A 17,171-nucleotide genomic window follows, 5' to 3' on the forward strand; every position below is an offset into this window, starting at 1 on the left:
TGTAGTTATGCTAATTTCTGATAATTTGCCTATAATGAGTAAATGTAAATGTAAGCTGTAACCTTGACTGGGTACTACTGCAACTCATTTTAACGCGTAGAGTATTTAGCTTATCTTGAAAGATGGGCAAAAAGTGTGTCATCATGTTAGAACGATGAGGCTAAACAAGACCCAGGTATATTTTGAATAAGGAATATTTCTACAAGACTTTCTGTAGATTATTAGGTGAGTTGATTCAACAGCACAAGGCTGCAGCCACTGAAGTGAACTATGACCTCCAGTCAACCAGGAAGTGTGAGGCCATCGTCCCGTTTGGGCTTATCCTCGATTGTCTCTACTACGGCCCACCAGGCCACCCACTAATACTATACACATGTGCACGCACAATTGCAAATCCATGTACACACGCAAAGCCTCTGCTGCTTGATGTTGATGTTCATAAGATTCCAATAAAACATCCATGATATCTTTGATTAAAAGGGACAATGGTCAGTCAGTACAATTAACAAAAAAGTAGAGAGCGCTGCTGTGATACACATGGTAAAAAAACAGCGGCAGTCGCTGCATTATTATGGTCAGTGGTCAGAGGATTGTTAGGCTGCAGTTGTCTTTATAATTTGGCTGAGCTGCTGAAACTGCAGAGTGGGAGTGGGATGGGAGGGACAGTCATTATCCGAAGGCGAGCTGAACAAACATGGATAAACTGGAGGAGTATTCGGGACAGAAATCAGGGTCGAGTAATCGTCAAGGGATTTTAAAGGCATGACAGTAACAAAGACTGCATGAGATCCTGAGCATTTTTCGTCCATTATACGAGCAGTTGAACTTGCTATCAGGACAGTCCTCCCATTTACTCCCACTCCAAAATACAGGGACTCCAGCTGCGCAAACAAGTTAAATATAGCAGTGGTGTTGCCGTTTAGCACACATATTGTACCCCAACACAGACACAGTGGTGCGAGAGGAAGGAGAATCAGGGGTAGAAGTGAGATGTTTCCTCTGTTTCTGTAATCATGGAAAAAGTGTGATCTCAGGAAGGGGAGGGAGCAGAGTTTAAAGGGAAAGGCTCAAGGAGAGGTAGGGAGAAAAAACAAACGGCTGTCCTGGGACTTGACAAGACACCGAATAGGATATGTCTGAAGGAGATAAAAAGTTGGCAGGTGGAATGCCTCAGTGCATGTACTTGACTGTGTGTTGGCTTTTCACAAGCACGTGAAATGTGCGAAAGCAGCTTGAAGCCGGGCATGGCGTCACACCACCACACACCAATATAACTTAATCGGCTGCAGATGCACAAACCCAATAGCACTTGCTGTGGCTGAGACGTTGGAAGGCACAAATCTGTACCACTAAATGCATAAAGTTGGCGAAACTAAACTGAAAAGACAGTGGTATACCACAGGACAGCACAATGTCAACTGATTGGAGGGGCTAATCAGCATCAGTCCCGTTAAACCCCAACATCATGGTGAAGACAAATAGAGTATAAGATCTGTGTTATAATTAAGGGATCACTCAAACAAAACCACCACAGACAGACAAAACCAACCATGTATTTCCTTCCAGAGAAGGGTGCCAGTAGGCAGTTATAGAGCATCATTACCAGCCACAACATCTCCCTTCTTCAACGCTATGCCCATGCAGGAATCCAGGAACATTCTCCCTTTGAGCGGCTTTATTTCTTTACCGTAATTGCACTGTATTGGCTTTTTAATTGTATTTGTGGCCCCCAGGATGACTAGCAACACCTAAAGCTAATAGGGAATAAAAGATTCAGGCTTTTCATTAAAGAAGTCTGAATATAGACTTGTTAAGAAGTGAGAGAAAATAACCCAGCCTGTTAACTGTCTGGACAAAAAGATCTAACAATTATCTCACCCACTCCTCCACTAAGAATGCATCAGGGGAGGCCTGTGGCTTGGGGAATGTATCGGTGTGGGGGGTTTGACGAAATCAGGGAAGGGCAAAGTCAACCTAACATGCACGACTCGGATCGTCCAAAATCCTAAAACCGTCCCAAGGACATGCGTTAAAAGAAGTTAAAACCCTTCACCTCCTGAGATTCCAGGACCCTCCCTCCTCCCTGGATCCAACAACACTTCCCTCCCACAGGGTGAGAGACACACAGGCAGACCTGGCCCTACGATTCCAAGCACCATTCTCGTAATATTTTCCATCATAAATATTGAGCTGAATGCTTAGTCATTAAGAGGAAGAGTAGTAGACCTCTCCCATTTCTTTTTGGATGATAGACAGATAATGATGTTTGCGGTCTGTCTCAGTGCACACACATCTGCTAGCATGTGGTATCGATTGTGAAGCTGCAGTAGAGTGCGTGGCGGTGTGACATCAGCAGCATTCACATTATTTTAGCGGGCTGAGCGTCAGCATTTATGGATGACCTTGGCGGGGGAGGGAAAGAGCAGATGGATGGGCTCCGGTTTCAGCCCCACGGCTGGGAGAGGGTCTCAGAAATAAAAGGGCAGAAGCGTTTCAGCCGCAGTCCCCCGATGCCAGTGTAACTTGTGTTGACATTTTGTTATCACATAACATTTTATTACGCGGCATGGAGGGGGGAAAAATAGATTTCACTAAGAAAGAGCGTCGGAGAGGAAATCGCTACATCCGCAGGCTCTGCCTATTCCTGGATAATGTTAACAATCGTTGGCGTCTTGGCAGAGGCCACTGTGGTGTTTCGGAGCGCGTTACCTGAACTACGCCCATGCAGGAATCCAGGAAGATTGTTCCTTTGGGTTCTTTGGAAATCTTCTCGTCCTTGTAGAAGTTGAGATTGTAAGAGCCATCTCCCAGCTGGGTTAAGTGGAAATACCTCCGCTTAAAAGACTGAGATGGGAAAAATAAAAGGGAAAAAAACACAGACACACACAATTGAAAAACAGGAAAACAAAAAGGAACCAACCAAGTCGTCTATAGTTCCTAATATTATGTCATAAAAAATAAAAGTCTGTTCCAAAGCAGCACATGGATACTGTAGTTACATTAAAATGTTAAATCAACTAATTTACTTATACATGGCTATTGCCATTAGAACCTCTCACCCTCATGGTGACACTGATGGCACTGTTCATGTTGCCCTTGTACAGCCAGCCATGTTTGTTGATTCCTCCTTTCTGGGAACCTAAGGAGGCTGTGTCCTGTGGGATTCAGACACACAAAGATCAGACACGTTCCAAGCATCCTCATACCGTTCAGCACCACATCAGAAGACTTTTATACAAACACATCCAACGAAGGCGTCTGCCAGGACGTCACCTAATGATGCACATCACGACTGCCTTGATCCTGTGGCCGAGATCTCTTAAAAGTTTTGTCCAACTCCAAACAAGCAACCAAGAGAACGTTTACACAGTGAATGAGAGATGTCTTACATTTTATGAGGCTGGAGAAGATTAAGTACACCCTGTGGGATTTGGTTCATAGATTCTATTGATACTATTAGATACTATTACACTTCTGTGATTTCTTCTTCTCTATTTATTGATTCAATTTCTGCTTTCTTGTTTCGACTTCCACTTGATTTGCCCCAGCGCCGCCGCTACCATGATGCACAGCACGCATCACGCTGCCAAAGTGCACAGAAAAAAATAATAATAGAAAAAAAAGAGCCAAGCCGATCATCATCATAATAACTAATATGTATTTGCTCCACATAAAAATAATTAAGGCATGCATGCGAGCATGCGTGATGAATGAACTTTATTGTCATTGTTGCATATAAAACAAGTTTTAAGAACAAGAAATTGGAGCAACCCCTAAAAAGTCCCATATCATAAAGTCCAATTCCTCTCTTGTACCCTAACGTACTGTACTAGTACCTAGCTGCCTATTGAGCACTGCTACAGCGCTGGGATAAAAACTGTCTTTCATCCTGTTTGTGTTCGCCTTCATTGACTGAAATCGTCTGCCCGAGGGCAGCAGGTTAAAGTGGCAGTGCCCAGGGTGGGATGGGTGATCATCCCTGGCCCCATATATCTTGCTCAATGGTTTAATCCATTTGATTTAATTGTGTTTTTGTCGTTGACAATTACATTGCTGTTTGGCTTGAAGTTGCACATGGCAGATATGACACATAACCTAAATAAACCAAAAAAATACTGGCATATTTGACAACTTTATACTTAAAAAAGAACATTGATAGTGTAATTAGCTGATCTACAAGCTCACAACGCGTCGCGATGCGACGCGTTGTGAGCTTGTAGATCTGCTATTTCCCCCCAAAAAATATAAAATATATATGAACATTTTTCAATATGGAAACGATTATGACGATTATGAAAAATAATCGCGATTATGTGAAATAATTGCGATTAGACGATTATGTAATAACTGTGACAGCCCTATAAATGAATCCTTCTTCCTCCACTGATCCACAACCAGAAGGACCCTCCTGTGGTCTGTCTGTTGTCAGGACGAATGGCGTTGAGTGAGACCATCACTTTCACGGGCTGGCGTTAGGGCTGTCACAATTATTACATAATCGTCTAATCGTGATTATTTGACATAATCGCGATTATTTTTCATAATCGTCATAATCGTTTCCATGTTGAAAAACTTTCATATATTTAAAAAAAGAGTAAAAGATAGTGGAAATAGCAGATCTACAAGCTCACAACGCGTCGCATCGCGACGCGTTGTGAGCTTGTAGATCTCTTGAGCTTGTAGATCTCTTGAGCTTGTAGATTTTAAGTATATTAATTATATGTTTTAATTAATTTAGCTTTTAGTTTCTTGAACTTTCTACAGTTTTCAAGTATTCTCTTTTTGATTTTGTCTGTAGGGTTGTAAATGTCTGTAAATGTATACATGTATATATGTTGTTGTTCATTGTTGTACACTCTCGGTTGCGTTGTAAATGAGTGCTTGTGCTCAATTGTATTTCCGAGTCTAAATAAAGGTAACAAACAAAGTATAAAGTTGTCAAATATGTCAGTAATTTCTCTGTATATTTAGGTTATGTGCCATACCTACCATGTGCAACTTAAAAGCCTAAAAGCCAAACAGAAATGTAATTGTCAACGACAAAAACACAATTAAATCGTTAATCGCAATTATTTGAGGGACAAATAATCGTCATGTCAAATGTCATAATCGTGACAGCCCTAGCTGGCGTGATATTATACCCTGAACGCAACCACCCGTAACTAAGCTATTATGACCTGTGTAAATATAAAAACAATTAGGAGAGGAAAAATATGGTGGGGCATCAGCTGCCCTGCTTTAGATCAGCTCCACCGTAAAGAGAACACATGTCATGAGCAGTTACACTGCCAGCTGCTGACAGACTACAGCGAAGAAACCGTGTCCCAGACACGTTTACGATCGACCAGTAATGAATGGGTTTTTAAGATGCCCATTGTCCAGTATAATTTCTTTTCCCTCGGTTATAGTGAGCGAAAAGATTTTCAGAAAGTGTTGGCAGCATTTAGGAATATTTTCAGGCATGTCTTGGGAGTGATCCGCGGAGCGTCTGGAAAAGGTTCAGGGTCTGCTTCCACTCATCATTGTCTAGACAGCACAGACCGCTCCCCCATAGGGTCAGACACAATCATGGGGTTCACGCGCTCTGAAATCCCTCTTGCACTACAATGTTTTAATAGGCAATGTATACTTTGTTGTACAGTATGATGCTGCTCCTCGCTGAGAATAACTGACTTCCAACGAAAAATCAATATTTTGACATATTTTGTTGCGAAATTTGGTTATTTTCTGGATACATTTCTGTATACAGTACATTATTATTTACTGCATAACAAAATGCAAAGCGCATGTGTAAAATGGTTATTAATTATTCTGGGGATTTTAGGGACAATAGTTTTAATCCCTTCTCTTTCATCAGCACAGTGCAAAGTCATGGCGAGCATCCCGTTTAAAAGAATGATCTATCTCATAGATTCTATAAGAATGATGGTGGTGAGGGCAGATTTGGGCAGGTTCATTGGCTCTGATAAAGCGTCCCTCCCCTGTCATATGGAAGCTGAGCAGAACAGACCGGACCATGACCCTCATCCACTCCAAAGGGAGCATTTATTATTCAACGCACAATTATACAGGAAACAGATGCAATATTCTTTGCACAAATGCCAATGTCTCAAATCTGCTTTGAGCCTATAGGTCCTGCATTGAAGCCGATAGACAGTAAACTCCACCGTGTAAATGTATAATGGTCAATTTTGTTACAATTGTACTTTCTTAAAGTTACGAGGCGTTGTGACTGAGCATGTAGATCTGCTATTTTCACAATTTCTGCCTTTAATATTTGACAATTTGGCCAATGTTTAATTTGTCATTTCGGAGGTATAAACAAAATCAATAACCAAAGACAATGCATAGGTATTTTTTCCAGGACCTTCCAGGACCCTTGATCAATTCAAAAACTTTTCCAGTACTGGAAAATATTTTTCTAATTTCAAAATATTTCCAGGAATTACAAGACTGTGGGAACACTGTATCCTTCTGCAAATCATGAAGTGTTTCATCACCTACAGGGGGCATAGTTTGACACAGCATCAGAACAAGATCTTCCTAGTTGATTGACTGTCACTGTAATATGTCTTGTTAGACAGCATGCCCCTGATGGCCTGCTAGATAGTGTCCGAATCATCAAAAGCCTCAGACTATCATTGCTGCTTTGAAGGCTTTCAGACATCCGTTGGCCTGTCAGCCCTTCAAAGTTACGTTTCTATCTGGTGACCTCTGAGCTGTCAGGGTGGGGTGTGCTCCCATCAGCCAATCCAAGACCAACAGAGGATAATTCACACACACACACACACACACACACACACACACACACACACACACACACACACACACACACACACACACACACACACACACACACACACACACACACACACACACACACACACACACCACACACACACACACACACACACACACACACACACACACACACACTTGTGGGGACATTACATAGACTTCCATTCATTTTTATGCAAGTCCTGTGGCCTTACCCTAACCTCTATCCCTAAACCTAACCTTAACCCCTTGTGGGGACCTACTATTTTGTCCCCACACTGTCAGAGGTCCCCTGCAGGTGACTGTGTGAACATGCGTTTAGTCCCCATAAGTATAGCTAGACAAACACAAACAAACACACACACACACACACACACACACACACACCACACACACACACACACACACACACACACACACACACACACACACAACACACACACACACACACACACACACACACACACACACAATTACATAGATTAGGTGAAGATTAATGGAGCAAAGGGCCTTGAAGACTTGAGCCTGAGAGAAAAAAGGAGAGGAATCCAAAACCGTTTGAAACGATGACAGCCAGCAAAATCGTTTAATAGTCGTAATTGCACATAATCCTTTACATTAAAATGAGCTATTAAGGCATTGTGAGGCTTTCATCTTTACAACAACTGGGATGGAAACAGGAAAGGCAAGTTAGTTCCCTGAAAGATACGATTCTAAGAAGATAAAAAGTAATTTAAAGAATAGTATAACTCAGTAACTTGCACAGCACTGAATCATGTCTCTTTCTATATTCTGTTCATATAATAGGACTCAATGACTTGGGTTGGCTAGAACTCTAACACACTGCATCCATGATATGAACTCACCTCGTCTTTGTCAACATCCTCATCCACCTCAAACACATGGATGGCCAACTTGTCCGGTCTGGACACTTTGCTGTAAAAGATAATTGTCAACACTAGTCAATTTAACAGTGTAATATAACTTGCAGATGATAAACTAGGAACTGCAGATGAAACCTAGCCATTTGTAAACGTTGGGGATGTACTTGATGACAGCTACAGTATGACAACATTGAATGAACGTTGGGGTTCAATAAAGATCGGCCTGCCTGTCAATGCATGAATAAAAGTATTGCTTTCTCAATAACTGTCTGATTCCTATCATTAATACAAAAGGGCAAATGCATTTCTTAATATGTATATGAACTAAATGGAATTGATGATGATAATATTATATAAGGAAATGTTTTACAATTATCCATAGAGAGAGAGAGAGAGAGAGAGAGAGAGAGAGAGAGAGAGAGAGAGAGAGAGAGAGAGAGAGAGAGAGAGAGAGAGAGAGAGTAGACAAGTAAGTGGTGCGCACACACATGCGTGCGCGGAACAACCAATGGCAGCGCTGGGGGGTAAAAAGGAAAATAAATTCTACAAAAAGATGAATACACATTAGGGGAAACTATTGTGAAATTTTAACGGGGAAGCAACGTCATGTAGTATTGTTTCAACTTCCCTGGCACCAATGCAAGGACAAAAGGAATGGCAACAGCAATTGTGCCAAGGTCTTTCTGATGTTTCTGTCATTTAAACACAATGGCAATAAAAACTATTCTTCAGGAAAGACAGCCAAGCTCATAACACAATCTTCTAACTCTGACGGTGGTTTCCACACAGGTAAAGCAAAGGGATCATTGATGTTACACAAAAGGAGGAAAACAATATTGTTTGAGTGAATTAAGAATTATCACCGGCGTATCCTTATACAGTATGTTAAAAACGATGTGTGTTGTGTGTACAGGTGCGTGCGCATGAGTGTGTTTCAGTTTGTATCTCTGGCATCCATGCATTGCATGCATGGTAGCCGTTATCCCACTTTCCCAGCTGAAGCATGTCGTGAGGCTATATCCAGTATCCACATCACTTATGTGAAGGTAGGGATGTCATTGTACACAAGAGACTTACTTTGGAAGTTGCCGAAAGTCCCCAGAATAGTCCTCATACTTGTAGTTAACGACATGCCAGTCAGAGTTGTAGGTCTTGATGCACTGAGGAAACACACAACGATCAGTGAGTAACAAACCACGCTGTAAGGTTCTCCTGCGATAGGCAAACCGTCCCTGTATGGCAGGGCTGCATCAATACGAGGGTATCCTAATCTAACGCAGCCTTGCTGTCTGCTAGTGCTTTTTTCCTTGTCCAATCAGATTAGGATCTCTGCAGGAAGAGGAAGAGAAATCAAAGAGAGCGCTCCTCTTTGACAGACAGTTGGCAGAATTTAAAAACCTGCCACGGGATCTTTAGTATTTGTGGGAAAACAATGACAATGTTTCTATCATTCATGCAGGTGTTTCCTCTGTGCATGTTATGTCCACCAGCTGGACGGCTGCAGAAAACATCTGTAACTGAGAGACCTTTGATATTAATATGATGCATTCAGCTTATTGTGTTTCATTCTGTACAGCAGCTGTGGCTGGGGTCTATTGATTAAGTGGACAGTGATTTTAAATTACAACATGGTTTAGAGGATCATTGAAGCCAAAATTCAAAACAAAATGGCTGTTTTCAGCACTATATCATAGAACCCTCTGAACTCTATGCACACTGAAGCCAAGACAAAGAATTATCTTCAGTTTTTTTGTCAGTAAAGTGGAAGTCAGTTTAAGGCCTGTGTGTGCACCCTTCACCTCATTCTAACCATGTATTATTATGACCAACAACGAACTGGGAGGGAGTAGAGCTCTATCTCTCTGGCTTGGAATGAAGACATCTGTTCATTGTTAAAGTCAGCGGTTATATGGACAACACAGTTGTATCTGCCATAAAGAAACGTGTGCCGTTTACCAGAAGTGCTCTGATGGGGGTGGCCAAGTGCAATTTGATCAGTGGGACAAGGGAGAAACAGAGGGGCTCTTGCCGGCTGATCTCAGCAGCTGTCCTGGTGATGTCACAATGATATCTTTATGATTTAAGACAGGATTCCCTGAACACTGACCTTTGAACTGAAAGGTAAACTGACAACAACCAGTTGGCCACTGGCTTATGAGGACAGAGAGGACAGTACTGGGCAGGACATAAATAAACCATTGTGCACTGCACAGGAAATACTGTATGTTTGTGCACAAACTGGGAATAATTAAATGTTTGGATGTTTCATGGCAGTATTTTAACTTGACTAACTGATTACTGTGAAAACCACATTTGGAACATCACAATCAAATGTTCAGCAGACATTTTCAAGACTCACACAGGGAGGCACCACTATAAACAATCAACTACAGTAAAATACCAAAAGTCTGATGGGCTTGTCACTGGACAGTAAAGGTTAATTACACTTTATCAGTTCTTAATCCACTGGCTTGAATAGATGTTTAGGAAGACAATCTGAAACAGTAAGAAATAGCCCAGTCAACTGGACAGGCTCCAGTAAGGAGCGGTGGGCCTAATAAGCACCCCAAACAATACAATAACTTTGTAACATGAAGAATGTGCTAAGCAAAATGGAAGTTCTGTGTGGTTGGACACGTTAAATAAACAATTAGGAAATCCTGTGGGAGCTCAAGTGTGTACAGTCTAATGGGTGGTCATATGGTATTCTGCCATGTAGTGCTAGGGACAATTCTGAAAGATTATTCGTATTTGTCTCCATAAGGTGGCATGGTATGTCTTCATGGAACAATAGTTAATCAAATCAACCCTGGCTGAGAGCGCCATACTGTCTATAAAACCCACTGCATGCTCAGGAGTCAGGACACATTTTCAGTTGTGTGGGATTGTTACTATAAACAGGAGTTTACCTCTTGGACAAACAGACTCTGGGCCTCTTTCTCTGCATTGTCAGGCACTGTAGGGTAGAGGGTTCTTCCTTGGCGTCCTTAATGTTGAAATCTATAGATGGGGGAAAATAAGAGGATTCGTACCATGACTAAACACCATATTATATATACACAGGACAACCATAGAGATATACAGGACAATTACAACGAAACATACAAAGCTAAATTAGGTAAGACGTTGCTCAAACCCGACACCTTTTCCCAAGCAACACATGCAGTGTGTGGGCGCAGCTGGACATGATTGTGCCGACTGCTCCCTTTAATATTCTTCTAGAAAGAAAAGCCGATGTCTTTGTTGCGGTTCAAAGGGGAGGAATGTGAGAGAAGCAGGATGCTTCTCCATATTGTTCCAAGTCCTGGACCCACAGACACACCCAGGGTCTGGCTCTCGGCCACTGGCGTACAGGGTCTCTCAGAGTAGCTGGAGTCAGTATCTCAACACGTCTAATGCTCCCCTTTAAGCTTCAGTCTAATGACCACTCTACTGTAGGCTTACTCACTGTACTGATTTATGGCTCATTTACTATGCTATTGCCTCCAATGCATAGTGAATTAGAACTGCACTCTGTCGAGGTGCCAACTTGCGCCTTGTGCGCCAGAAGAGCGCGCCATGAGGTGCGCTCACCACTGGCATCACCACTGGCGATGCCAGTGACGTTACCACTGGCATCACCAGGAATGCTGGTCCCTCATTGATTGGGCTAGGGGCTTAAACAAAGAAGAACACCGACATACATACAGTACATACGCAGCCGAACGCAGTACTTGTGTGCTCAGCTGGCGCAAGTAATAATTAGGTAATTAGTAAGAAAAAGGCTTGCAACTTTATAATATAGTCTGTATGTGTGTGTAATTGTATGTACACTCTCTGTGTACTCTCTCTGTGTACTCTCTGTGTGTGTGTGTGTGTGTGTGTGTGTGTGTGTGTGTGTGTGTGTGTGTGTGTGTGTGTGTGTGTGAGAGAGTGTGTGTCCGTGTCCTTGTGCATGTGTGTGTGTAGGCATTGCCTGGCAGCGTCGCCGGTTCTATTCCCGATCCGGACGACCTTTGCCGCGTGTCGTTCCCCATCTCTCCCACCATTTCCTGTCAGTCTACTGTCCTATCCAGTAAAGGCATAAAAGCCCCCCCCCCCAAAAAAAGACAATATGCAGTTATTTTATGAATGAATTATGCGTGAGAAATACTATTTTCTTGAGCGGTAGGAGGATTTATGTGTGCTTAAAATGCCCATCGCTGACATTCATTCCCATTATGACAAGTTCATTGTTTTTAGGGGTTTTAGGAGCCTATGTTTTCTAGCTCCACTGAGCCATGTTTGACGTCCAGTATCTCACTAAGATCTCTCCGGATAATAACTTGTCAAGGGAGTGTTTTGGAAATCGCTCGCTTTCCCATGGGAGTTTCTTTGGAGGATATTTTACTTACAAGGGCTGGAATTACAACACAAGCAGCATGTGAAAGACCACTGCAGAGCATACCTGCCTCACATGAATGACAGAGAAACAAATTGTAGCAGAAATATGGACCAAAATGATGACAAACCTCAAGACCGTCCACTGACTCACATCTTGAATACTTCTGAAGGACTGGGTGTAAAGTAACTACTGTAAGTGCATTTACTCAACTTTGAGTTGTTGTTTTTTCTTTTTTTTTCTGGAGTATTTCCAATTTCCAATTCTTCTACTCCACTACATCTCAGAGGCAAATATTGTACTTTTACCCTACTACAATTATTTGAAAACGTTTAGCTACTATTCATATTCAATCTTTATTAGCGGACTCAGGTCCATAGAGATACGTACAAAGAATAAACATAAAAAGAAACACAGTGCTACTAGTAGTTACTTTGCTTATTGTAAAACATACATTAACCACTTTAGCCCTATTTTATACATAGGCTATTTGAAAAAAGCCGATCTACAAGCTGCGACACGTTGTGAGCTCACAATGTGTAGCTATTTTCAAACATTTTAGTACTTTTGGTACTTTTTGATATTTGATATTATTGCACTTTCATTCAAGTAAAATTTTGAACACAGGCCTTTTACTAACAGAATATATATATATATATATATATATATATATATATATATATATATATATATATTATATAATATATATATATATATATAATATATATATATATATATATATATATATATTTCTACTTATTTAAGTAAAATACCTGAGTAATTCTTCCACCACTGCTAGGTCCAATGGAAAATCACAAGGGAGAGATGCCGTGGCACCTGGCTTCCAGTAAAGCATATTTTAAGATTCAATGCAATGGTACAAAAATGAAGTAAGCAATTCAAGACTGCAATAAATCTCCCATGCTCTTTCCTGGCAGCACAACCAAGAATGTCTGCTTTAGTCATTATCTTTATATATACGTGTTTGGTGCTGGAAGCAGCAGGTCCAATTAAAAAGAGTCTTGGACTGTGAAATGAGACACAAAAATCACCATCAGCTTTTCGAAGGATACATTTTCAATATCAATTCTATACTCAAAACAAAGTGTGCAGAGAGGAATAATATTACTTGTTTTTCACAGGCTAAATTTAATCTCAGACGAAATGAGGGAGACGCAGGGAATTTAGTTTAGTCCAAATCAGAAGTTCCGTTTTCAGCAAAACATTTACGACTGGCAATCAATAACAGTTGTGACTCCCTGTCCCTCTCTGTGACCTTGAATTTGGTGTTAGACTGCAAGCCTAGGCCCTGTCAACTATAACTAATGCTAAACTATAACATAGACCTTATTTGTGAACTTGAGGCCTCCCCTTCCTCTCCTCAGCCCAGGTTTCCTGCAGGGAGATGGTAATCTCCATAATCTTGAGCAGCAGAAACAAACAGGCATAGAGGCAAGAGGGAGCCAGGAAGAGGGCAACAGGAAGCATTTAATTGGGAATTTGGGATATGAGTCGTTGGGGAGGACCACGGTGTGGCCTCTCTGGTGAACTAGGGACACGGCAGCTGCACACGGCAGGGCACCGCTGAAGTTATGTCATTTTTATTGGTTATGCCATCTCAAGCCTGAGCCCCGGGCCGACATGTGTGCTTCTAGATATTGCCGCCTCATATTTCCGGGTGTCGATTCGTAATATGAAAGACATATACAGCATGTGGTGTTATCAAAACCAACACTGCGAGCCTGCAGCTGTGAAGCAGGTCTAATACGGGTAAAGGAACAGTGTCCGAATATTCCTGAGGGCAAATTCTGCGAGAGGTCCTCCTGATCACAGCTCGTGTTGGAGTTGAAGGGAAAGGGAGGTCTGCACTTGGTAATCCCGTGACAAATGTCCCAAGAAGAGACGTAGGGAGAACACACACAGTAAAATCCTCAGTGTTCTTTTTTTTACACAGGGTGTAAAAATGGGTCCATCTGGGTCCATTTTCAGATTCTCATAGTTAAATTATCACCAAACACTTAACAGTGCAGAGAGAGACCCATGCACAACTCCCCTGTACCAAGCACTCCCTGATCAAGACCAGATGGAGATTCTATAAACACAGCCTCATAGGTTTTCCCCTAAACAGTCATGTCCCTCTTCTCTGAGATACAATTTGATAAAATACATCTCAAATTAAAGATTTCGTTGGACTGAGCACTGGGGAAGAGCACAAGGTGAGAGTGCTGATAGCAGTACCTCCAGTTTGCTCGCAGCCAAAAAGAGGATTTATACTCCAGCTGAGAACAGCCCACAGCCTGGGACTGTGGTCGGAGGAGCCCTCTCTGCCTGCTCCAACTCGGATTTATGGCCAACCATCGCTTTATGCTTAGCAATGTCTCAGTGTGTGAAAGAACGCCAAGTAGCGCCTCCCTTCACCAACAAAAGCACACACCATCGGAAAGGTCTTGACATACGAGCAGATTAAAGGCTCGCTCGAAGCCTGGCGCGGCCTACACAGATGTTGGGTTCAATCAGCGTGCCTTGAGTGATTTCTTTTTTTTTTTTCTTTCTCCTCCGACAGCGAGGATCACCTGTCGCTCCGCTGACAACGGAGTGTTTGTATGTAAGCCTGGCGTGTCATGGGGAGAGTGGTGCTCTGACTGAGGCAGAATGATATGGAGAAGACATGGTCATGGCTGCTTGGCTGTCACTGAAACCCCCCCACCCCAGCTGCACGGTCTTCATGGAAAAAGAAAGGTCGCAACAATCTGAAACACAGCCTCAACCACAGCAGCCGGGACAAACCTAGCAACACTTCCATTGCTTTTCCTAAAATCCCCTTACAAACGTTTGCACGCATGAGAATTAATTTACAAACTTTGTTTTGTCCGACTACAGCAAAACACTGTATTTAGGAAGCTTTTATGGTATTTGAATAAAAATAATTGTATAGGTTTATAAAGTTTATACAGTGGCAGTGGCTCAGGAGGTAGAGTGGTTGCTTGGGAACCGAAGGGTTCCCAATTGATCCCGGGCTCTCCCAGAGTTCTTGAACCCCTATTGCTCCCGATGAGCAGGTTGGTGCCTTGCATGGTTTCCTCCACCATCGTTGTATGAATGTGTGTGAATGGGTGAATGTAATGCACAATCATTGTACAGTGCTCTGGATAAAGGCGCTATATAAGTGCACCATTTTCCATGCATACAAACAACTGTAAATGCATGCTGTTCCGTATATGCCTTTCATAGGGAGAACAGCTGATGAGCAGAATAATTCATCAAAACTATCACTTTCATTTACAGCGCCTTAGTCTCTCCAATATAGGAATTCTGAAAGAAAGATGTTAAAGTCATCAGAGTTAGTGAAACAAAGAAGGCTCTCTGTGGAGGGAGAGCAATGACAATAAAAGCCCTGTCTAAAAAACTCCTCTGGAAAGTGAGACAGTCAGATGTGAGGATATATAGTACGTCTCACTCCTGCTGATGTTAAGGACATCTTCCTAAGTGGTCTCACATCCCCAAGCTCCAGTGCCAGGCCAGATTTCCATTTCAAGTGTTTCCATCCGCAGCATCTGACACTCTGGGCTGCACCGCTGGAAAGTTCTGAGAGCACGCGTCCTGCAGAATGGCACTAGGGATAACCCCTTTACTCTGTCACAACATGCGAGGCCAAATGAGCCAATAAAACAGATGACCCAAGACCCCTTACAACGGGGACGTAAACAAAAGGAAAGCCTCTGGGGACGACCCCACCCAGCGCTCACTACATGAGCCAAGGGGGGAAAACGTGCAGAAACCTAAACAAAACAAAGAAAACATGTACATGGAAGGGGGAACTAATGGTCCTGAATAGATAACACTGAAATGGAGCGGCCATACATGGAGCACATTCTCATGAAACCCTCTTCAGGACACAGTCCTGTGTAAAGGGCCGTTCACACCAGACACCATAACTATTACCATAGGGATAATTATGTGTTAGCTTCCACCGATGAACAATAAAGTCAGTAAACAGTGGCAACAAACATGCACTGTGAAGTTCAGTTTTGTCAAGGCCAAGACAGAGGGAGAAAGAGCGAGATCTCAGAGATTCGTGCTGAAAGACGAAAATAATTGCGACCGAAGGTCGCAGTATACCATGAGAAATGTCACAGCTTGCTGCAACAATTGATCTCTTATTGTATGCTGCGTTCAAACTAGGGATGCAAATTATCAATTAATTCATTATTTGATAGTTGATAACCTCATCGATCGATTAACCGATTAATTGATAAGCGCAGAAACATAATTGCCTTGATGTATATAACATTAACGAGTGTCAATGAGCTTCAGCTGGACACAGATACACCCACACACACACCTCTTTGCAGTGCTCTATGTAGTCTGTCTCATTTTCTCCAAAAGCCGGTGTAGCAACTCACCTGGAAGTCCTCCAGAGGGAACTGCAGCATGTCCCTGAGAACATCACTGAGGATCTGGGTCTTCCTCTGCACCAGCACATTCTCATAGTCCAACGGCTCAATCACTTTGGGCTTCACCTGCGGAACACAGACAAGACTCTTTTAATATGGAATTCATCATAATATAATATAACACATTGATTGATTGATTGAAGACTTTATTAGAAGTTTGCATAGGAAAAGGTACAGTTTTATGACAGTACAGTTCACTGGTACAAGGTCAACTAAAAGGAGATCCTAGTAAGCTTTTCGGCTTATTTACACAGGAAACCTTTATGTATCTCATATAACATTGAATGACAGACAGATAGAACACAGTACTATGCAGTAGATATTGTCAGAAAAAAAATCAATGCAAAAAATATATACAGTAGATATTTACAACACAAACAGTGCTCAGTCTAATACTGACCAAGATACACTGAGAGATTTGATTTGGCAGGGAACGGTATTATCTTTCCTCTATGGTCAACCTTAGTCACCCAACAAAGAAAGATGCTTGAGGACTGAGGTCATTTGAACTACAGTAAATCTCGTATTCACTTACTAATAATGATGACCATTTCTGTATATCTGACCTGTAGTCTTTTTCCATAGTCCACCTTAGATTACTCACTCACTCACTCACTCACTCACTCACTCACTCACTCACTCACTCACTCACTCACTCACTCACTCACTCACTCACTCACTCACTCACTCACTCAC

General features: G+C 42.1%; 1 protein-coding gene across 1 annotated transcript in view; it reads right to left on the reverse strand.

Moving 5' to 3' along the window:
- LOC308308296 (dedicator of cytokinesis protein 9) overlaps nucleotides 1-17,171 on the reverse strand; it is a 133,537-nt gene that overhangs the window by 41,357 nt on the left and 75,009 nt on the right. The window contains exons 4-7 of the mRNA XM_080753680.1: nucleotides 8,739-8,821; nucleotides 7,644-7,713; nucleotides 3,060-3,155; nucleotides 2,710-2,844 (exon numbers count right to left, since the gene is read on the reverse strand). Coding sequence (XP_080609806.1) covers nucleotides 2,710-2,844; nucleotides 3,060-3,155; nucleotides 7,644-7,713; nucleotides 8,739-8,821 — 384 coding nt within the window. The remainder of the gene's footprint in view (nucleotides 1-2,709; nucleotides 2,845-3,059; nucleotides 3,156-7,643; nucleotides 7,714-8,738; nucleotides 8,822-17,171) is intronic.

Source organism: Nannobrachium achirus, assembly GCF_963921795.1.
Source record: "Nannobrachium achirus genome assembly, chromosome: 22".
In the NCBI taxonomy this organism is placed as follows: domain Eukaryota; kingdom Metazoa; phylum Chordata; class Actinopteri; order Myctophiformes; family Myctophidae; genus Nannobrachium; species Nannobrachium achirus.